At 40.5% G+C, this 24,334-nt stretch overlaps 1 protein-coding gene across 1 annotated transcript; it reads right to left on the reverse strand.

Annotated features, from left to right (window-relative positions):
• Positions 1 to 441: 441 nt before the first annotated feature.
• esyt1b (extended synaptotagmin-like protein 1b) lies at positions 442 to 23,038 on the reverse strand. The gene is made up of 53 exons (XM_044014880.1): positions 22,872 to 23,038; positions 22,359 to 22,773; positions 20,247 to 20,288; positions 18,283 to 18,417; positions 18,123 to 18,196; positions 17,956 to 18,028; positions 17,782 to 17,871; positions 17,546 to 17,601; positions 17,210 to 17,330; positions 16,944 to 17,120; positions 16,601 to 16,683; positions 16,378 to 16,426; positions 16,202 to 16,291; positions 15,997 to 16,092; positions 15,441 to 15,509; positions 15,256 to 15,342; positions 14,994 to 15,143; positions 14,371 to 14,478; positions 14,093 to 14,269; positions 13,578 to 13,663; positions 13,446 to 13,494; positions 13,156 to 13,245; positions 12,962 to 13,057; positions 12,794 to 12,865; positions 12,599 to 12,685; positions 12,343 to 12,489; positions 11,912 to 12,006; positions 11,653 to 11,821; positions 11,352 to 11,528; positions 11,168 to 11,250; positions 9,183 to 9,231; positions 8,995 to 9,090; positions 8,711 to 8,806; positions 8,447 to 8,518; positions 7,761 to 7,847; positions 7,530 to 7,676; positions 7,293 to 7,414; positions 6,243 to 6,369; positions 6,067 to 6,161; positions 5,818 to 5,953; positions 5,418 to 5,594; positions 5,244 to 5,326; positions 4,876 to 4,924; positions 4,700 to 4,789; positions 4,447 to 4,542; positions 4,284 to 4,355; positions 4,106 to 4,192; positions 3,873 to 4,019; positions 3,653 to 3,789; positions 2,661 to 2,792; positions 2,474 to 2,576; positions 2,097 to 2,146; positions 442 to 1,225 (listed from the first exon to the last, which is right to left on the reverse strand). Exons 2-53 carry the CDS (start codon positions 22,728 to 22,730, stop codon positions 1,198 to 1,200), a joined length of 5,478 nt encoding a protein of 1,825 aa, XP_043870815.1. The 5' UTR covers positions 22,731 to 22,773; positions 22,872 to 23,038; the 3' UTR covers positions 442 to 1,197.
• Positions 23,039 to 24,334: the final 1,296 nt, after the last annotated feature.

Consider the following 24,334-nt stretch of genomic DNA (forward strand, 5'->3'; position numbering starts at 1 on the left):
CTTTAGAATATTAAACACTGAAGCCCATAGTATAAAACATGATATAAACATTGTTGGAACATTTGGAACACACTACATTTAGGGTTTGCTTTCATGTGACACAATTTCCTATATTTTATATGTACATATATTTTTTGGTGATAACCCATTCATCCATTCATGAATGTCCAACCATAGCAAATGGGTTTTTTTTGAACAGTGTGGTAGATTTATTTATTATTATTATTATGAATTTTGCTGTTTTTTTGTTTGTCAAAAAAATAACTTTAAACAAATCATATCAAGTCTTAGTTGCTGTTCATGTGCACTACAAAACAATATCAAACATTTAAATAAAAAGCATCCAGCATGTATCACAAAACAACAGGTGGTGCCAAACAATTTATGGAAAGAAGAAATACTAAGTTCAAGCCCCAAAAAATTATGGACAAAAACAAAGTGTGAGCTGTGCATAATGAGTTTTATTTTCATCTCTCACCATCTGATGCATCATCTTTGCAAATATACATAAACTCAAAAAACGGTGTCGTATAAGTGCAACAAACATGTGTCATGTGAAGGCGAACATCTTACAAAATTATTTTCAAAAGCGATTGCAAACACAAATGTAGCAAAGCACTGGGACGTGTATATATATATATGTGTATATATATATATATGTATATATGTATATAAACATATACATACATATATATGTATATACATATATCTCAATAATGTAAGCCAGTCATACCACAGACACTAAATACTGAAATGGCATTAGCAGTCATGATAATTCATCACTGTAGTCTAAAAGATCCTAACTCGACACTCTTGCATCTAACATTCTTTCAGCAATAGCAGAGCAAAAGAGCAAAAAATAAAAAATCCTTCAGGCTTCATTTGCTCCACTCAATCTTCAAAATATTATTTCTTCATAAAGTAAATTAACCTTCAGTGAATACAAACATGAACTGTATCCTTCCTTGTCAGCTCAGCTACTTCAGCCTACTTACTGTATCTTTGGTGAGAGTACTGAAGTGTGTGAATATAAAGTGCAATCCACTTTTATATAATATGTTCATACACAAAGAGCTGGGTGGATGCAGGTGGGGCTACCACAGAGGCACTGTATGCAGACGTGAGTAGGAGAAGGCATCAGTGTGAGGAGGTGGGTGATGACATCATCATCATCATCATCACCAGCAAGCAGAGCAACTACTCGGCCTCGTCTTTCAGAGTGAACCTGGAAAAGATAATTCCATCCATGATATATATATATATAGTGTTTTGAGACATTCAGAATTCATTTGTATTTTTTTTGTATTGCTGTTTTGGGTCACGGTTTTTAGTTTGATTCGATTTTAAATCTTTGGCTATGAACAGACCAACGGCTTTGTTATTTCTTAGAAGGAAAACAATTGTTAACATTGCTACCAAATACATTTAAATGAAGCCTCTTGCTGTTAAAAAAATCTCACATCTTTGATTTAAGATTGTTTAAGAAGTTTTTGCGTGATTGAATGACATGTCCTTAAGAATATCTGATAAATGTTATTAAAGTTAAGTTAGTTAAGTTTTTATCTAATGCTGATGTATGGTGGTGTAAAAAAGGACAAATCAAACCAAAAACTGTGACCCCAAAACCGTGATATGAACTGAACCGTGAATTTTGTGCACCAACTTACTATGGTTAAAATTATCAGTCAATAGTGAAACATTTAGGAGGGTTTATTGGCAGACATTGAATATACCACCCATAAGTATATTTGTATACATGAATATTCAATTTCAAATAAATATCATATGGCTTTTGTAGTCTTACTCCTGCATGTTTTACATGTGTCCTTGCTCCAACTCACCTGAATCAAATGGTCAGTTCATCATCAAGCTCTGTGAAACGCTGATAACGACCCATTTGTTATGATTGAATCAGGTGTGTTTGAGCAGGGCTCAACCACAGGGTTGGGAAACACTGCTTTAATAGACTCAGATACACCTTTTGATTCTTTGTCAGCTGGGGAACAAGTGCTAAAGATGTGCTACATTTACTGAATATACTTAATCGATGCTAAATTGAAATGAAGTCTGAAGGAAGTTTATTCCGCTCAACTCACCAGTCTGTGACAACAGAAGTCAGGTCAACTTGGGCCAACTCAATCTGCACCTAAACAACAGGAATGACACGGTAACATGTATTAGTGGGTGTGTATTCATTTGCACTACTGTGCCTGAGAGTGAAAGAATTAGGGACACACTTAAAACTCCAATAATGTGAATGCAATCAATGAGAACGACTTAAGATAATTCAAGCACACTGCTCAACATGGACACATGTGAATTTAAATCTGTGTGTGAGTTAATGCACTTTATTTGGACAATACGTGAGTCACTCCACTAATCAACAGCTGTGTGGGATCATGTATTACTTCATTCCAAGTCTTCCTGTGTGTTTCATGTCACGTGACTGGCAGTTGTTTGTTCTCACACTGACCTGTCCAATGACATCACGGCTCCTGAATGAGGCCGAGTTGTTTTTCACCGATACACTGAGGCGCCTGAATCTCACCTCCTCCCAAGGGAGATCATATTCAAACCTTTAAGAAAAGGCCAAAGGTGGTAAGATGTGAATACTGAAACTAACAAAGACCACAAAGCCACTAAGTCAGTTAGTTGATTACCTCTCGTTGTATTCTGGTTGAAGGTCTCTCTTCTTCACACCTGTCTTCCTCTTAGTGGCTTTGCTTTTGTCGGGCAGCAGCATGAGGGAGACATAGCTGTCTACACCATCTTTACCTTGAGATGCAAGACCTCTGTTTATAGAAAAATAAAGTATACTTAATTAATAAAATATTCAGTGGGTACATTTAAATATTCCAAGCACGGCAGGATGTTAAATATCTTTATACATTCAGTGCAACTACTGTTTGCAACGATAAACCTATTCCTGAAACTGGCCTTATATGTTTACTATATTATCTATTGCAGTGGTTCTCACACTTTTTATGCTTAGTACCACCTGAGGAAATATTGCAGAATATGGCAGAGTTATTCCCTACAAAATAATCTGCTCTTTCATCATCCTCCTCTTCCTCACATATACTTCACACACTGGTATAGTGATATTAGATTAAGATGGAGCAAGAGATACGGTGACTAATTATTATTATTATTATTAATTACTGTAAATTACCATTATTTTATGTTATTATTTTCATTTTCTATGCACTCTTCAGCTTCAAGTACCGGTGGTACATGTACCACAGTTTGAGAACCATGGATCTATTGTATATCATTAGAGTGAGCACACATCAAGATCCTATTGCTATCCGATCACGGTCATCGCCCCCTCTTCTGCAAAGATTGTCAGCAGCAGACTACAGTGCCACATCCACAACAACAATGTTAGAAGACATGAAGTCACACAGTTGTATGCTTTTCTAAGCAGGGGAAGAAGCGGGAAACTGCTTTCACGTTAGCTGTGCTCGGAGTGGGTGGAGAAGAGACGCATCATACACTTTAGACTTGTGTTCATTATGGTCACAATGCGTCTCCAACCACCTCCCGGAGTGATTTGGCAGATCGGATAACAATCAGTCTTGCAGTCCAATCACAGAGGTGCCAGGTGTACGGGGGACCAAAGTGTTGTAGCAAACTATTTGAGGAAACACACCTGCAAGCATGGACGACAATGATGAGCTTTCTCTCCTGAGAGGCGTATGACAGAGACAACTTCACCTGTCCACAGCCAGATGCAGCACAGGGCAGAGTCCCTGCACTAATCATGTCCACCATCTTTGATTCCAGAATCTATTGAAAACAAAACGTTTTTTGTTAGCAAAATTACAGAATATTTGTAAAACTTGTTTGTGCAGATGCGTTTGCGTTCTCACCTTAAGTTCAGCCCTCAGAAGGATCTGACTCTGTGACGAGGCTCCGTCCAGATGGAACCACTGATCCAGGACCAGTTGTGGCTCTGTAAGAAGGTTCTTCACAGGAACCACGAGTGATCCCATTGGCTGATCCCAGCCGCTTGACAACTGCAGTGCAGGAGAGGGATAATGAAAATGTGACGCAGCATAGAACAGCAGATTCATTGTCGTCAAATCGATGAACAATACGTTACCTTCACTACAAGCATTTGGTGTTTAGGGTCACGGACCAGGAAGTAGAACGACTCATTCCACTCTGGACTGGTACTGCGGTCACACAGCTTTAAAGAGATGAGGTAAAGACAAGAGTATTTAATTTTACAACTACCTCCTTGGACTGTGTATAGAAAGCTGTGCATTGATGACTCTCACTTTAGTTTTATGTGTAGTTTCACCCAGAACAAGCTCAGCTCCTGCTTTGGGTTCCTTCCCACTCTTCTTCAACTGATAAGACAGAGAGATGTGGGAGATTCAGGATGTATAACATGAGGAACGTCTTTTTGCACAATATCTGGATAAAGTGCAGGTGACTTACAGGCAGTGCATGTGCTCTCTCGATATGAACAAACAGCAGAGCAGCAAAAGGCAGCGCTTTGTTTTGATAAGACTGGAGAGACTGGAGCTGCATCACCTGTGTCAGGGAGCACAGACGGTTAAGCCTGGCAGTAATGCTGAAATGTGGAAATGATGCCCTACGTGCGGAATGTGACTTGACAGGTTCAACCTTTTTTATGGATAAACTTTAAATGTACACACGAATAAACAGAGGGACATTTATAAGGACCAACCTCTTCAAGTCTGACTGAATTCGACACAGTCGGAACCCATTCCACTACCAAGTGAATCCGACCAGACTTCACGTCCTTCAGTGTGTACCACTGCAACAGACACACACAAGCAAGGAAATGCCCTTTACCAAAGGAATCGTATGGTGCAACGATATGATTATGAATTATTGACTAACCTGATCTGTGTACTGCATTCTGATGACCTCATTTAGCTTAATACTGAACCTGTGGATGTGAAAACAGATATTTAAAAGAGAGATTTAAAAGTGCTGATACAGTAAAGATTCAAAATTACATCATTAACAATGAATACTTGGGTTAAATTAAACAAATAAAAAATTAAAATTTAACAAGCGAGTGTCCAATATTTTAACTTTTGTGAACTAGGTTTACAAAGGACGGAAGACATTTTAGTGAAATTATTTTCAGTGATAAGTGTTGGAACTCCTATCATCCAAATCAAAGGCCTTCCTTTTCTTTTTTATTACAAGTACAAGTACACATTAATGTGTAGCCAAAATTAAGAAGCACACGTGACACACACCTGCCCAGGAAGTCATCAGAGTCTATATCCTTATCGAAAGCTTCAAACTTGATCTCCTGAATGCTGTTACCACTCAACACTGTCTGTTAAGGACATTAAAAAAATTGTGAATTGTGTACATTCAATGCAAAAAAAGGGGAAATGTACAGCACTTTATCTGAGACTACTCCATACCTCATACATTTCATTCCATGTTGGGTTGAGATTCTCCTTGATAACATGACTCTTAAATGTGACCCCACCTATGTAGATTTTGACATATGGGTCACTCTTGCCCTTCACCATGCCTCCCATCAGGTTGTCCTTTGCCACCAGGTTTTGGGCCTCCAGCAGGTGAATCCTCAGCACCCCCTGCAGGATGAACATTGTAAGTGAAAAATACAGGAAGTCTTGAGAGCACACAGCACCTACAGCTTTTTTTTAACGTGTGGTCTACTATAAGATGCGCTGCTATGACGACACTAAAGTGAATATTATTAAATTGTTCCACTGAAACAGGGATTAGGATGACAATTGGAAATAAACCAGTATAAGCTTGAGTTCCACTCGGCTAATAGCGACATTATCAACTCACCTCATCACCAAAGTCCTGTGGGGGAGCAGTGTATGGTGGAAGAACTTCGGCAGAGATTTCTTTGAGCTCCGCTGGTTCCAGGGTTTCAGCAGGAAGACTAGTCACTGTAGTTTGAGCAAGGTTATCTAGACCAAAGCTACATTTGTGCACATATAAACACATTGCAGAAATGTATTAAACAATTTCAGCTAATTACACAACAATGATAACATAATTATAAGAGAAAATCATCTGTAATGTGGAGCTCACCCCTCTGTTTTTTTCGGCTGTGGTTTAAAGTCTCCACTAATTGCTGTGTGTGACTGTGAGGGAGGCTCCTCTGCATCGGCTGCTTCTTTCTCCAACTGGGCAAAATGATATGAAGGTTATGGAGGTGAAAAAAGCCAAAGCGTGATAACAACTGGTTATTATGGGATGCAACTCACAGCAGGAGCAGACGGGAATGTTTCAGGTGCAGTGTGAATTGCAGCGGGTTCAGCAGGAGCAGTCCATTCTGGAGCTGCTGCAGGGTGAGACTCTGCTGCTTCAGACTGATGGGATACTGCAACAGAGCTGAACACACATACACACACAGCTGTAAGAAAACAACACAGCCAGACTGCAATCATCATCTCAAAAGACTTAATCTTGTGCATATTCATGGCACAAGGCATGTTTTGAGGTCCAGTGTGTAATGTTTAGATGAGTTTGTTGGCAGAAATTGAACGTAGTACCCATGGGTATGTTTGTATAAGTGTGTAATTGCTTCAGAACAAATTTGTTTCATTTTCTTTTCTTTTATATGTCATTTAGAGCTTTACAGAGGCTTGAAATCTTGTAGCGCCATGTTTCAACAGTACGCCTTTCATGTTATGAAGCTGAATCTTATAACACAAATGAAGAAGACTGACATCCTTTTCTGACACTCTGCAGTCTCACCATTTAATGTGAATAATTCTTACACACTGGACTTTTCAACTGAACTTTGTGGGGGTTTTACCCTAATTTAACAGCTTTGAAGTCATGGTGATGGTTAAATGACTTGTTGTGGGGAGAGTTCAGGCTATCCCCACTCCATGTACCGTTTTTTAACGGAAAACCAGCCTTGCAAGATCATGGCTGCCGACCTGGATTCCTCAGAAGAATAAGGCGGTCCCACAAAATCTTGGGTCTCGTGAGGAAATACAAATTGCTTTACGGTGCCGGAGCGATAGTGTTATTTTATTTCCCTGTTGTCGGAGAAAGCAAGGAAAAGGAAATGCACAAATGCACGTGGCCAGGAGAGGGGAAGCATCAGCAGTGAGTTTTTTCGACACTGAGGTTAATGTGGTAGAGGAGGAGGGGGAGCGCCGTAGAGAAACGGACTTCCGTAGGACCAGACTTCCAAAGTTACACTTTAAAGAGATACCACACCTTCCCATTACTACACTCATTCGTAGCTACGTCAGTTTTCATCTCTTCTTCCTTCCACAATCAACAATCAAATGAACACTTACTCATGTGTTGGCAGCTCTGACATTTTTTCCTCCTCCTTCCTCGCTGCTTTGAATGCCATCTCTTCCTTGTTTGAACTAGTCTCAGAAGGCTGTGGAGCTTCCGTCAACCTTGAGCTAAGGATCTATGTATCAACAATAAGTTGATTATTGTAAGTGGATTATTTTGTAAGTATAAGTGGATTATTTTGTGAATCAGAGACAAGGATTTCAATCCCTTGTGTTTATATTTTCTCATACCTTAAGTTCAGCCCTCAGCAGGATCTCACTTTCAGGTAAAGCTCCATCTAGATGTATCCACTGGTCCAGAACTAGCTGTGGCTTGGAGAGCAGGTCACTCACAGGAATGACCAGAGATCCGATGACCTCGTCCCATGCACTTGTTAACTACCAGTGTTCAGGGCACATTTATAACAAAGATTGAGTTATGTTTCACAGCAGGTTTTAGACAGTGTATAGTCATATATTTACCTTCATGATCAGCATGTCCTTCTGAGCGTAATCGACCAAAAAGTAGAAAGACTCATCCCACTGAGGAGATCGGGAGCGATCACACACCTTCAAGGAGGAACAAAAGGAAAAATGCAGATAATGGTAGAATGTTGAAACAAATACATATATTAATTACATTTGAATGTATTCATTTTTTATCCTCACATCTTTAACTGAGACAGCCGTTGTCTGTTGTTGTTGTGCTTTAAATCATGGGAGGATTTATTCATTTATCCATGTCATAAATAATCATTTACATGTTTATTTACACTGAAATTGGAGACATTTACATGTTACTGATGGTTCTCAAATTGTGGTAAAATTAAATAATAATAATTAGAGTCACCTTATCTCTCACTCACTGACCTAATTTCACGATACCAGTGTCCACCTCACATACAGCAAGTATATGTGAGGAAGAGGAGAGTGAGAGAGCAAATGAACTTACTGAGAATAAATCTGCCTCCTGTGGAAGGTCCATAGCTGACTTTGCTTGGTCTATTTACACCACTGTATTTTAACCTTGTTGATCATGGTGTTACTTCCAGAGCTCAATATTTCTCTGGACTAAATGATTAGCAAATTAAAAAATAGGATAATAGCGAACATAATGACTCCTTGCAGCTCTCCAATGACCTCACCTCACTTCATTATCAGCACCATACCTTTGTTTTGTAAACAGTGTTTCGAAACACTAGCTCAACCCCAGCCTTGGGTTCCTTTCCACTTTTCTTGTACTGAACAGGAAAAAGAAAAAACAGTTTCTCTGCAATTAAAGCAAAATGTCACATCATAAAATCGACAGCACTTTGTTACTACTTCTTCTGAACCTACAGAAGAAGTATTCATTTTCCACTTAATGGCAGTCGTCTCTTTTAGTCAGACACACTGCACTTGACTTTGAGTGCACAAAATTGGAAGGGACTCACGGGCAATGAGTGTGCTCTGTCCAGATAAACAAAGAGCAGGCCCACAGAGGGAGAAGCCTTGTTCTTGTAAGACCGACGAGATTGTAGCTGCATTGCCTGCAGCAGAGAACAACATAGAAAATCATTACAGTGACTCAGCAGTGATGTGTAAAGTGAATTAACTAAGCAGGTGATTTCATTTGGAATTGTACAGATGAGACATGAATAGCTTTCACAAATGATCAATATTGTAAATACTGCACGTGCATGACGAAGGGAAGACAACATAAAAAACTTTCACTGACGTTCCACAAGGTGTCCTCGTCATCACAGGACACTGTTGGCACCCACTCCATGATCAAACGAACACGTCCAGACTTGACATCATTCAGCGTGTACCACTGAAACACAAATGCACAATTACTGGATAATGGCAAACTGTGATTACACCAGGGAAACATATGTTTACAGACAGTCATCACTGAACACTCACCTGGTCAGTGAGCTGAGAAGAGATGATGTCTGCGACACTGACTTTCAATCTGTTTGAAATGAAAAACAGAATAACAATCTATGAAAAGCAGCCTTACCAGTAAAAAAGAAGCTCTCAATCTCTATTTGACTTTGTCAAAGAAAAATAGCTTTGTTTGTTTAAAGAGTTACGTCAAAATGTGTTTCTAGAAACCACTGTGGTGTGTGTGTGTGTGTTGACGGCAATGTTGCATGTGCCACCATTTCCGTGGACCCTCCTGAAGAGCCAGACACATGCTCTCTCTGATAAGATGACAAGAGGAAATACAAATTTTAACCACTTAACACCTGATAAAATATAAACATGCTGTGATATCTTAGTAGTGTGTTTGCTGCCTTAGATTTTGCCTTTTCCTACTCGAAATTGAAGTCTCTCGGCCACACCAAAGTCCACGGGGAAAATCAATAAACTTAAGCAGGCAGGGATTTTACTAGGTGAGCCTTTCATTAAGTGACTGAAATTTGTTTTTCCTTCTGCAAATGTCATGACAACCATGTGCGAGCAAGAATCAATAACTCATACAACTACACTTAAAAACTAAACATAGCCATCCCTTTAAGTGTATTACTTCAAGCAGGATCAGTTTAGTTACGCAAAACGTTTAGATATTATTTAGATAATAAAAAATAATACAGCTCATCATACACTAGTAATTTATGGACAGCTGGAAACCTTTTGTCATGAACCCTGTGTCTCCCTAGGCACTTTTTTTACATTACATTACATGTCATTTAGCAGATGCTTTTATCCAAAGCGACTTACAATTGAATTGATTACAATCAGCTAGGGGTGGAATCGAACTTGCGACCATTGCGATTATGATGTCTTTCGCACACAGGGTACCGGTCTTAACCACTGCGCCACTCCACCCCTAACTTTTTGTTTCCGCCCACTCCGCTCTGCATCGACAAACCGGCTTGCTGCTCCCTCACTGAGAGGATCACAGAGGCACTCGCAGAACTCGAGACTGTTCACTGTCCTCGCTCCCAAATGGTGGAATGATCTCCCCATCGACATCCGGACAGCTGAAAGCCTCCACATCTTCCGACGCCGACTAAAAACACATTTGTTCCGACTCTACCTCGACTAAGACGACAAAAAAAAATAAAATTAAATTGTATTGCACTTATGACTAGCACTTCATAGTTTGTTCTACTTGAAGCTCTTACTTACTTCTAGCTCTTATTTGTACCCAAATGTTTAAATGCACTTTTGTAAGTCGCTTTGGATAAAAGCGTCTGCTAAATGACATGTAATGTAATGTAATGTTTCCTTAAACCTTGGGTTTTGAGTTCTTTCTTTCTTTCCTCCTGAGTGTTTGCCTCATGTTTCGCCTGTGCCTTATTAGTCTCACCTGTGTTTGATTAGCTCTCGTGTATTTAGCCTCTGTGCTCCCTGTAACTTTCAGATTCTGGAAACTTTACTTATCAATGCAAGGGCAGAGAGCGGCAACATTGAGGGATACAACTATAGGACATAGAGGAAAAGTGCAGGGGAACAGTTTACATGTGTGGCCAAATATACAGCGTATATGTATACATATATACATTATTACACTGAGGTTTGTGTATTAAAGTTCAGCATTGAGAGAGTTTGTTGGTCCGTTCTGTTTGTTCCTGTGTGTTCTGGTACGTGTTCAGTTTTGTTTAATCCTGTCTGAGTTCTGCTATGATCCTGCTCGTCATGTTTTAGCTCCTTGTGTTTTAAGTTATTCTTCTGTTTGTGGTTTTACATAATGTCCTCCTTCTTCACACCGTTTATGCCTTTTTACTTCACCCCATGGAGTGTATTGTGATTAGTGGCTCTGTGTGTCTGTCTGTTTGTGTTTCCGCACTTGCACTTGCCAATATGACCAACAGAGGCCGACAGAGGCTTGTTGCGTGAATGGGGTGAAGTCTGCCATCTCTAATTGCCTTTGTCTGTTTTTGTTACACCTTTGCTCTCACCTGCCAAGGAAATCATCTGCGTCCATGTCTTTATCATATACTTCTACTTGCACCTCCAGTCCTGGCACAGGCCTTAGCACTGCCTGTGGAAATAAAGAGCAGTTACAACTGGTTATTTTCTGTCATGATGTCTATGTGGAAACGTGATTAAGGGAAGTCAAACTGTTCTGTTGCATCTACACACCTCATACATTTCATTCCAGACTGGGTTGAGATTCTCATCGATCACCTTACTCTTAAACATGAAGTCTCCAACACTGATCTTTGCATAGGGGTCACTCTTGCCCTTCACCATACCACCCATCTTATTATCTTTGGCAACCAGGCTCTGAGCCTCCATCAGGATGATTCTCAGCACCCCCTACAAAGAAAGATTATTCAACTTTTAACTTAAAAAATAATAATAATAATAACAAAAAAATAAAAATGAAGCTGTGTCCTGTTGACAGTGTCTAAAAATGTAGATCACTATGTTGCAATGTTACCTCTGAGGCAAAGCTTAGGTGTGGAGAAGTATGAAGAGGTTGTCGTAGTGCTTTTAGTGATTCTTCCACCTTCTCTTCAGTCGCATCGGGTTCTTTCACGTCAACGTCTTCATGTGAAGTCACCGCAGAGACAATAGTCTCCACAGGAGCAGCGTCCACTGAACTTGACCTTAAAATATCAGTTGCAATGAGGAGAAATTAAAGAAACAATGGATACATTATTCAAAGACGAAGAATGGTAAAGACAGATGTTTCTTACCTCAGTATGGTGTCTGTCTCTGGTTTTCGCTGAGAAGGGGACGGTTCTGATACTGATGTTACCTTGGCACCAGGACATTTGCTTGGAATCAGCATCTGAAGTTGAACAGATATTAATATGATTATTATTTCACTTAGTGAAACAGCTTTGTAACAGTCCTGATATTAAAAATACAAGATTAAAGATCTGGCTCTTAAGCGAAAGGAAAGACAAGGGACAACTTAAGAATGAGATACAGAGATTGAGACGTAGAGATAGGACAGGAACAGAAATAGATATTACACATACATAGATACATGGAGTAAAATAAATACAGACAGGAGGATAATTAAGATATTAAATTACACGGAAAGAAACACTGAAAGAAAAAAAATAAATAAATATTTTGAGAGAAACATAGAGAGAAAATGACAAGACTTGGCTTTTCCTACCTTAAGATCAGCTCTCAAAAGAACCTGACTCTCTGGTGAGGCTCCATCCAGACTGAACCACTGGTCCAGGACCATCTCTGGTTCAGACAGCAGCTCTCTGATCGGAACCACCAGGGAACCAATGGGCAGGGACCAGCTGTGGGAGAACTTGAGAACACAACTGATAGTGAACACATGGTGGAGGGTGGGAGTATGAGTTCATCCAAAATTAAACTGCATTCAAAGTGAGTTTGATTAGGCACCAACGCCACACTACCTTAATGACAAGAATATCTTCTCTGGGGTCTTGAACCGGGTAGCAGAAAGCCTCATTCCACCGAGGTGATGTGGTGCGGTCACACACCTTTAGAACACATGTAAGTGTCAGTTTTGGAATAGTAAAATAACGGCTATGACTAGTTACTTTAAACACAGTATTATTTGAATAAAAATAAACAAATAAAGTACATACTGTAGTTTTGCGAGACATTTGTCCGAGAGTGATCTCTGCTCCCACTTTTGGATCTTTTCCACTCTTCTTCACCTGCAGAGAGACAACAGAGATAATTATGTTCTGTGACAGACAAAAATAACCAAAACCGTTTGCTTTATCCTGTAAAGCAGTGTAAAATGGACTCACTGGTAATCCGTCTGCTTGCTCGATGTACACAAACAATAAGCCTGCTGAGGGAACCACTTTGTTCTGATAGGACTGTCTGGAATAAAACTGAAGAACCTAAAGACACAGGGGAGGTATGGATATGATGTACACTGTATACATTAAGCTTAGAATAAGGCATCTACAAATCCTTAATGCAATCTGAAAGTAGTGACCTGGTCCAATCTGTCTGGATCTGAGGCTGTTGGAACCCATTCCAGAATCAGGTGAATTCGACCAGACTTTACATCATTCAGTGAATACCACTGAGGAAAAAGAGAGAGAACTTCAAACAAGAGAAACTGTAAACATTTTTGGAGGCTGTGTTAAAGATTCACTTATTTTTCCTTAAATTACAAATGTTTCATACCAAACGTTTTACTTTTTGGTGTAATGTTCACTTGCTGTACTGCTTTTCCCCTTACCACACTAAATCCTGATAAGGTGTGTGTCTGTGGTCGCTCACCTGATCAGTGTACTGAGACTCGATGATGTCTTTTAGACTAATCTTCAGCCTATATGTCAAGAAATGTGAGTTTAGACCGTATCTTCCCAAATCATATAAGTACATGTCAAATACAGCTATAAACATAGTTACCGTCCCATGAAGTCATCCTTCACATCCATGTCTTTGTCAAACACCTCCACAAACAGATCCTGGCCCGGCAGTTGGGTTAGAATCACCTGCAGAGTGAACAGAGTCACACCTTTCAAAAGATTCTTTCAAATCAAGTGCAAAAGATATTTAAAAAAACACTGAAACTTCAACCACTGTTTTGAAATGTCACAGTAGTCATCATAAAGTTTAAGCTCTCGTGTGTAACATTTAGGAGGATTAATTAGCAAAGAATTGACTATATTACTTTATTAGTCTATTTTCATAGACTTAAAATACTCTCTGGACAATGGCCTTGTTTTATAAAGGCCGCCATCTTGCTCATGTGTGCTTACTAAGAAGAATGGAATCCTTTCTGGTATGCAAAGGCCACGTAGTTCCCTGACTGGTGGATGAGTGAGTGGAGGAGTCCTCTATTGGTTCCAATGTGCAGTCTCACTCATTAAATGCCAACACACTGAACTGAGCTATTTCAATAGCTTTCTGTGAGTATTTACCTCATACATCTCATTCCATGTGGGGTTCAGATTGCTCTTGATGACGTTGCTTGTGAATGTTTCGCCCCCAATGTTGAGCTTGACATAAGGGTCACTCTTGCCTTTCACCATTCCTCCCATCAGGTTATCCTTTGCAACAAGATTCTGGCCTCCCAACAGGTGAATTCTCAGCAGTCCCTGAAAAAAGAAAAAAAAAGAAAATTCTCGAACATATGTTTATGTAACAGGCCCAGAGCCTTAGGAATACAAATACTGCAAACAGCACTATTCTCTATTACCTCCGTGGCAAAGCTAGGATGAGGCGAAGTCTGTTGGGGCAGCTGTTTGGACGCTGACACGTGAGATGACACGTCGGCCGGAATGCGTTCCTCATCTAACCACAGAACCTGTAGAAAAGTGGGACGAGAATTTAATATTAGACATGGTGATGTTTTATATTACAGTTCAGTAATAACACGGTAATGGTTTGGTAAAAGAAGGCAATATTATGGTGACAAAAGATAATTTTCAATGCAATATCCAAGTAATATCTTAAAAAGAGCAATGTAATAGTGTGATAAACACTACACAGAAACTACCACAGCTGTGTCCAGAACATAAGTAGCTGCATTAGATCTCCCAGCCCTAGTGGGACATACTATATATACATACTGTATATATGTATAGTTATATGCTGCCCTAGTCATTTTCATTTGCAAGCTGTTACCTGCGAATTACATTAGACACAAAATGGTATTGCCATAATACATAATACTACCCCCAAATTACCATATGATTGCCATGCTATTACTGAACTGTAAAGTTTTACCTTTGTGATGATATCATTAATTAAATTATACACTGGGCTAACTGTAGTGTGATGCACTGCAAGATTTAAGAATGGGCCGCATGTATGATTTACCCTGAGAATAGTATTGACGTAGATGCGACTGGCATCTCCAGCATTGTCCAACTGGAACCACTGGTCCAGAGAAAGATTGGACGTGGACAGCAAACGGGACAGGGGGATAGTCAGGCTGCCCAAGCTCTGCACGCGATCAGCGTCCTTCACCTGTTCAAATACAAAATAAAAGGAAGCCAAAATAATACGACAGCAACGTTGTCTCTCAGACTGTCACGCAACAGCTTATTGCAGACTAGCAATTGAGCTTATGAGCACTTACCTGGATGTCTATGTCCTGTTTGAGTGGATCGTGAATGAAGAAGGTAAAAGCTTCCTCCCACTCAGGATTAACGGTTGTGTAACAAGTCTGTCGGCAAGGATAGACAGTAAGTGTGACGTTCAGTTGGAAAGAAATTATAAAAAAAAAATGAATAAAAGCTAATATATTATTCTCAGTAGATGTACCTTGCTCTCTCTAGTGACATCCTCCACAGATAACTGCACCATTGGATTGGGCTCTTTATTTTTCTTCATCTGAAAGAAGCACAATATATAATGAACAATGGCTTTTACTGTTATTAAAGTGCAAAACAAGCTTATCCATCCTTCTTACAACATGTGGTTGATGCGAATAACAATGTTTATTGGCTGCCATAGCAACAGCAAAAATAAGGGGGGAGGAGAGAGGTTGCTGTGTGGCATAATCAGGAAGTATAAGTCTGCATGAGAAACCACAAACACTCATTTTCCTCTCAAATATTCAGTCAGTGATTGTTCCCCTTTGAGTGTGATATTGCAGCTGGAGTTAGCACAGTCAGAAATGTGTGCCCAAGAGTCAGAGATAAAGTTAGACTCACTCATTCACTCTGCAGTGAACAGAGTATATAGGACAAGGCAGCAACAATGTGGAATGTCTGACAGATGGCAGCTACAGCTCGGCTTCAACTTCAACAACCACAGGCAGGAAGTGGCGCTGAGCAGAGCACGAACACAGCACAGAGGGTAGAGATATTTGACTCACAGGAAGCGCCTCAGCCTTGTCCAGATATACAACCAAGATGGCAGATGAGGCTGGATCCGAAGTCTTACTTTTCACACTCTCGTTCCTCTTCAAGACCTGGGCACGGATTGAAAACTGATTGTTAGTGTCATTATTTGACACAAATGTAGAGTTAGAGTAATCACCTGAGAGAAATGTATGTACAGTGGAAATGAGTGAGTCAAACCTGCTCCAGTCGATCACCGCTTGGCAGCAAGGACAACCACTCCAGTCGGAAATGAACCTGTCCTGACTGAGTCTCCTTCAAGTTGAACCACTAGGAAGACATACATTTATAAACCATATGTCTAAAATGTGATTATGCTGCTGATTTATTGTGAGCGAGACATAAGTTTCACCTACATCGTCCACAACTATGGATTTCCTCACAATGCCCAAGTCCAGCTTGGTTCTACAAGAGGAGAGAGGAGGAACGAAAGGCAGAATTACTAAACTAAAAAAACGATCATAGTGTAGACTGAGCACAAGTGAATTTATTCACATTGACGATGTAATGTGGCAGATGAAAGGTGACAATGTGAGATTCACTGTAGACACATGGGAGACATGAAGTATGAATATGTACCTGCCCAGGAAATCATCCTGGTCTGGGTCTTTGTCATATACCTCCACCTCCAACTCTTGACCAGGCACTTCATGGACTATAACCTGATGTATTGGACACATATAAGGACATAAAGACTGACAAAGCGGTTTGTGTGGTAGTCGGTTGTGGCCTCATGAATGTACAGGAAATGAACATTCTTAGTTCCCCCGATCCCTCGGCTATAGAACAGGTGAGATGAGGCATGATATCCATGAAAAACAAAGAATTTTTCAGCAACTGCGTAAAAAACAGGGTGGAAGACTTGATCGAGTAACGGTGACACACATTTCACCCTTTCAACAAAACTCTGCACTCTCTTTACCTCATATATCTCCCCCCACTTGGGAGAGTCTGTGTTGTCAACGTGTTTGGAGGTAAAGCTCTGAGGGCCAACCCTTAGAATGGCATAGGGGTCAGACAAGCCAGCCATGACCCCTTTCACATAGCTGTCCTTTGCAACAAGATTCTGTGCCTCCAGCAGGTGGATGCGTACTACACCCTGAAGAAAGACAACAAGTGTGTAGGGTGTTAGGTATTGGTGTTTGAAATATGAAATTTGAAATGTGCATGTGCATGTTCAGGATTTACCCTTGGCAAAGGACTGCGGAGATGGGCCACATGCAGGCCAGGAACCAGGGGGATGACCAGGCGGTTAGGCAAAACCAAGAAGGAGGCAATGGCGTCCATAATCATACTGTCAGACATGACGCTGAAACAAGGATGAAAGTAACCTTAGGGAAAACATACAGCAGTAGTATTATATAGTCCCAGTAGTTTTCAAATGTGTTGTTTGTTGTTGTCCTCGTTATTGCCTCCCTCATTTCATCATCCATTGCCTCTCTTTCCTTTCTGTCCTTGTTTGGGGTTATTTGCTTAATGATATTTGGTTTACAGACCAAGGAGCGTGATTCCAGCATGACTCACTTCAGCCCAGGGATGTCCAACAAATTAGTCAGTCCAGTCCAGTTGATGTCTAGTTTCTGCAAAGTGATTAGATGGCAGAATGTACTTTATGCAGCAAATCGATAAAGATTGATGGGAAATCAATACCAGGAAAAGCACACAAGACTGACTGAAGTGCACCACAGTGAAAGTGAGAGTCTGGGGTTAAAGGGCACAGCAAGACATGTAGAAATGTTGGTGAGTTTAGATGGACTTACAGGCCTCTGGATGAAAAACATGGTGACTGCACCCACAATGGGCACATCACCAATCAGGGGCTCCAGAATCACCCTCATCATCCCGTGTAGCTGAGAACAGACAGACAGAGAAGACGTTTGCCCACCGGAAAAATACCAATGCAATGGAAGAACATGAAAGGCCTGACCACACACCTGTATTCCTTTGACTCCAGCTTTGCAGAAGTATCTCTTCACCTCCACATTGATCTCGACATTTCCAACATAGCTGAGGAGGAAAGAAACCAGAGTGTCACACAATAATGTCCTCTGCATGCTGCATTACAAGAGGGACGGCAGCTCACGAACGCATGAAGCTTTACCTGATGTACAGATCGAGCAGGACCTGTCCCTTGTCATTCTCTGTGTGTGCCTTGATCCCTACAACCTTCATAGGCTTCAGCAAACAGAGAGTACATTAGCTTGCACAGTGTACAGTAAACAGCATCATCCACAGTATCGTTCAGATGTCAATATTGGTACCTTGGTACCCATGTCCACTTTTGTGAAGCTGAGAGTCTGGAGGTGGGCGCTTGAGCCTCGGATAGACGGAGCGATGGTTTCCACCAGCAACTTCTCGAGGTATTGGCCAACAAAGGGCCACACCTGGTGCAGCACCTGCCCAGGCCACAGAGCACAGGGTTACAAGCTGCTTTGGTTACGCTGTGGTTTGGTACAGTGTGGTATAACTTGGAATGGTAACGTAACATTGTACCAGTGCATCGACAACATCGAATACGACAACAGACAACAAAGGAGGACATCCAGCTCTTTTTTTGTCTGCTCGGTTTAGGGATGTTTCTCTCAACAAGACATCAAGCTTCGAGTGGCAGTTTTCTGTCGCCCAGCTGTAATATTTTACTGCTGTCTCCCAAGGGAAGGGTGCCAAAAGATTTAACGGTATGCAACTGGTTATTTAGGTACTATTACTAATGGGAATGGAAACAAATATACGTACCATACTGTACCAAACCAGATTTTTCCACTCGATGGAAACACAGTAAAACACAGCAAAAAAGTAAAAGAAAACAACCTTCGGAGCCTACTGCCGTACAGATACACGGTAATATGCACAACACCATGCATCAAAATAACTAAAAACCACGAGACTGATGTGATATGTTATGTTGAGTAGTGAACTTACATTAGCCAAACATTTAGACCACTCTTTAATTCAAATAAATCAATTTAAATCTGTATTTCTATTCAAGGTAACTTTTAATTATGTCATTCACTGTACTCGCCTCTGCTACAACTTCTAGGGCAAACCCCTTATGAAACGTCACAATGAGGGAGGAATTGTTACTACCATATTCTACTAGTTAGCCAGTGTGGTTGTTTTTTCATTTAAATTTTACTTTGTTACTATTGTGTCACGATTGCTCATTGTCTATTGCAGCGCATTTCGCCACAGAAGCACAAATGCACAGAGGAACCAAACAAAACAAAATAACAATTCCCATGATTCCACACTGCTGCACAATCTCATCAAACAAGGTGTTTTGTTTTGACCCCTTGCAGCAGAACCTCCATACTGTGTGTTTCAGTACACTTTGTAAGTTTAGTCGCGTGCATTGCATTGTAACAAAACTGTCTGTGAGATGCCTTGGCTTCCATCAGCAACAACAGAGGAATGACAGTGACAGCTGTAGCCAGTTGAGCCACTTCAGCTGTTCTTCTTCTTATTTGGGTCCTTTGCAAACACCGCAATCAATAGCTCTACACTTTTGACAGAATGTTCTTGTCGTTACATAAACCTGCTTTATTCCTGCAGGGGGGGGAACAAAGCAGAGGCAGTGTTTGGTTGCATGCTTGTGTGACCATGGAAAGAAAAAAAAACAGAGTTGGTTTCTGCCTGGCATACGCAGAGAGTGAGTCATCATCCGCCTGCTCCTGCGGAGGATGAAGCCTGAGCAACAGGCGGAATCTGCTGACCTCCCCTCCAGTGAGGAGTCTCAAACCTCTGCTTTGTCTCTGATCTTGTGATTCTGCTAGCATGAAACGTTTCATATCTTCATCAGTGTCTCCTCTCTCTCTCTGGGCTCTGAGCAAAAGTTGGAGTGGGGAACAATGACTGTAGTTTTATTTAGTTTGGGGGGGACTGGGCAGCTCCTCCCCTTTCCTGTGAGCAAGCCTGTAATGAAATGGAAATGTTGAGAAGGGCTGCCTGGCACTGAGCCTTCTCACTGCAGTACAGACAGAATGGCTTTACTAATGGGGGGTGGAGCTTTCTCAGGAACGTGGAAGCAACAGCAGCAGCGCTATTATCTTTCAGCTACCAGAAGCTATTAAGCTAACATACACTACCTCATGTCAGTCAGCACAACAGCTGGGCCATTGAACGGTTTAGACGCATGTGTTGGCCGTGGGCTTAATAACAGAGGAATAAACAATGTCTTTGTGTTAACATGTTGAAAAAAAGATAAAGAAAACTACTGATATTTTACCTTATTCAGCCACTCGACCTTCTCGACATCTGGAAAGTTGACCTAAAAGAAAGAAAAAAAAGACATTTAGAGTACTTTATGTGTGCATTTTTAATACTCAAAACAGCATGAGGCTATGATTCAGCTGCAGCTGATGCATGTCTGGAAAAGTCATCTGTTGATTTATTCACAGTGATGTTTTTACATCAGGTAGTGAGCAAATATTCCAACAAGAAAAAAAAAATTTTTTATGATGCAGCTACTTTGCAATGTCACATGTAAGGTTCATTTTGCATTTTTTAGGTCCTGTCATATTCCATTTATACCGTATTATCTAAAATCTACTACATACGTTATGTGTTCAGACTGGAGAGCAATATGGCAACACCAAAACACTTTAATAAACATGCATGCACACTGTCTGCTTATGCAACCATTTACCCCATCACCCATCTACAGGAACCAACTTTGGGTGTGGCCAGATAGTCTGAGTCAAAACAAAATCACGGGTTTCCATGTAAGGTGCATGTGCCATCATGATTGGTGACTGGCACATTATGTTTTAATAAAAATGTCCCTTTAGTTACAATGACACAGAGCAGTGGTTCTCAAATGGGGGGTCAGTGTCACACAGCTGGGGGCCTATATTTATATCATATAATCATTTTCATTTTGTAATCAGAAATAGTTCATAGATTGCTTTAAAATGATACAAATATTGTTAAATTATTCCAAAATAAATACATAACGGTGTATTTTCCACTATTTTTGACTGACCACTGGCACAGATAATTTTAAAGGTTTAGGCGACAGAGTTTAAGTGAACATTTGAAGTGCAAACACACTCACACACAGCAACTGAGGAAATTGTGGGCGAACAAAATTCTACCTGTAACAGAAAGGGAACTAAAGCTCACCTGACTGCATGCAAGTATGAATGAGGAGTTACATCTCCATAAACGACATGACACAAACAAAAAACAGCCATGCCTAAATCTTAATGTCTGAAGGGAATTGATTTAAGAAAGAAGAATTAAGAAAAAACACATTTCCTTAACCTTTTCTTTGTAGACCCAGGAGAATTACATGTGAATCAATGGCAGCTAAAAATAGCAGCAAAGGGCTGGTTTACTGGAAACCACCCCTTAATCTAACCCTGCATGAGCCTGTAAGGATGCTATAATTTCAGGGTAGACTGTGAGATTCATGTATGTATATGAGGTTACTGCATGGTGGGTAGGGAACGAAGGGACTCTAAACAGTTTTAATGCACGTCTCAATAGAAAGCACTCATAATAAGATAATTGTGGCGAATTTTGAATGGGGAAATTGTTTATACTCCACAAAAGCTTACAAAAGTAGAGTGCTCGTGAGTTATTTTGAAGTGCCGCATCACATGGAGGTTGATTCTCCACCCCCGAAACACTACAAGTTGTGTTTTCACAACAAACACATATAACATGTACATTACAAAATGTTCTAACTTTCTTGGTACCATGAGTTATATTTGTTACTATATTTGTGTCATTACTTTATATTATCTCACAGTTTTCTGCATCCATAAACTTACAGAAACGTAAGGGTAAGTGATGTCAGTGTTTTTAGGGGCACGGCAATATGATGCGTTAAATTGCCTAAATCAGTGGATCCAATATTAGAAGCAGAACATTTTCAAATAAATGCTCTGATTATGGCAGTCTGTAAAAATGCCAGCTGTTTATTTATGTATGTCCTGCATTGGACCAATATCAGTGTCAGTCAAGGATGTGATGTTGATATCAGTACCAAAGAAGAAAAAATGGCATCAAGCCATACCTATTCTGTTTTAAAGCCATTTCAAGAGCTTGTAAAATTATCGCAATAATATCACAATTATTTTGATCAAGATAGTTTCATATCATCTCATTGCATCAGCGCAAGTGATGTAAAAACAACTGTATTGACGTGATATCTGTATCAGTACATACCCAAGGCTGTGATATGGGTATTGTATTTTCTTTTTAGAATATTGCAATAATATCGTGGATCGCAATTATTCTGAGCAGTGATATGACATTCTCATATCATCCCATGACTATAACCACAGGTCACACTCTCTGGCGTCAGTGGTGTGACTGTGTGCTCGTGTCTTACCCACGCAGGAAGGTCTCGCTTGATTTTGGACACCTTCGAGGAGGTGTACTCCTGCTCGTTGTCCAGGAGCTGGAAGGCTGACTTGAGTCGCGCCTCCTTGGCTTCTCGGGCGTGTTTCCATCCCGTGTAGACCATCATCCCGCACACCAGCAGGCTCGTGCTGACCCGGTAATAACCGGCCAGGTAGACAGGCAGCAGGGCGCCCAGACATTTCCCAAACGTCCACAGCACCGCGACAGCACTGATGCCCTTAGGTTTAGAAACCTGCGTGTCAACTGTGGCCACAGCTTTCTTCTCCGTGTCGCCAGAGCTCGGACACTCTGCGGTGCTGGTGTCCTTGGGCTCACTCGACTCCGGTTTTTCGCTTTGCATTGTGGTGTTTTCTGGTATGTCAGATGAAACCAACACCAGATAACTGATAAAAAAAAATCACAGAATGTTATTTTTTAAAAACGCGTGTTAAACTGACTTAGCAGTTTCTCTATAGTTACATTTCTTACGCCAATTACGTACCGTTGGAAGGGAGGCGCCGCTTCACTTTAGCTAAATTTGTTTACTGGTCGCTCGTGTTGCATTTTCTTCCTAAATTCTGTTTATTTAACCTTGTTTTAGCGCCGAGTTCGGAGGAGCTTTTAGCACGAGCCCAGACGGATTGGTCCGACGCAGACTCTGCCCCTATGTCCCGTTATCTGGAGGAAAACACGCCCACTACAAAAAAAAAAAAAATCTTTGACTCTACTGCTGCTGCGGCAAGAATCCTATTTAATTAGCGATATTTGTTTTCAAACGGAAATTTTCCAAGCCAGAACATTTTAAGTTAGAATATCGTTTAATTTGGCCACGTTTACACGGAGCAATATTCTGATATTAAGCCGGTTAAAGACACAGTTCGGGTTTTTTGAAGTGGGAGTGTGTGAGGAACGTGCACAGTCAGTGCGGTACATTCGAGAACCACGACACTGTTTACACTTTGTTTAGATGTGAATACGCAATAGTGAAAAAATGTGTTGTAGCCCTGTGTAATAAAGCCCAACTAAAGGAGTCACGTGAGTAATTATTCCAGTAGTAAATCAACTTGTAATAGAGCATCACATACAGTGGAGGCGATGCATAAACATAAAAAATTACAATCAAATATTATCATGACTGATCTGTTTGCATCATAATTGAAAAAACAAAAAACAAAAACAAAAGTCAAGATGAATATGAAAGCCTAAATATCAAACGCTTGTCATTTCTTCAGCCCTGTATAATAAAGCCTAACTGAAAAAGTCAGTAACATTTCACATCACATTGGTATATCTAAACCCTTTAAAGGCCCTTTATACTCAGCTTTCTTCTGTTTTAAGCCCATCTGTCACAAACCTCTGTGCATCTTTTGCGTTTGTATGGATATGACACAATACTTTCTCTAGAGGGCAGTGTTGAAAGTGGATTTCGTAGCAGTGAAATGTAAGAACACTGAATGTAAAGTCATCCAATTAATGGGGGATATTACTTGTTGGTGTTGTCAATAATGGAGATTTATGACAAGCTGTATTTGCGACTTTTGACAACTTGCTTCGCTGGATAGCTCCAAAATTAAACATGACGCACCCTGGCAGTCACTCCCTGTTTTCCGACTAGGGCCTATGGACTCTATACCGCCACCATGATGGTGGTATTGCTCCATTTTGTCAAGGCGAAATGAACACAAAGTACGGACGAAAGTCTCCGTCCATCTCCTTTTGTTTACATGGAGTACAAATGGGCCCAAAGTGGTTTTCCATTTCCTTTTCAGAGTATAACCCAAACACCCGATCTATCACTTTGCAATGCAGCTTCTGTGCTGTCTTGCAAAGGAATATGTTGACAAAAAGAATAGTAAAAGGTAAAATATTAAAGATATTGTATACAGTTAGAATGTTATTGATTTGTTTTTCCACTTGGGCCTTCCACACATTTTCTTCACTGTCCCTGTTCACATCAAAACAAGT

This window comes from Solea senegalensis, unplaced genomic scaffold (assembly GCF_019176455.1).
Source record: "Solea senegalensis isolate Sse05_10M unplaced genomic scaffold, IFAPA_SoseM_1 scf7180000012601, whole genome shotgun sequence".
In the NCBI taxonomy this organism is placed as follows: domain Eukaryota; kingdom Metazoa; phylum Chordata; class Actinopteri; order Pleuronectiformes; family Soleidae; genus Solea; species Solea senegalensis.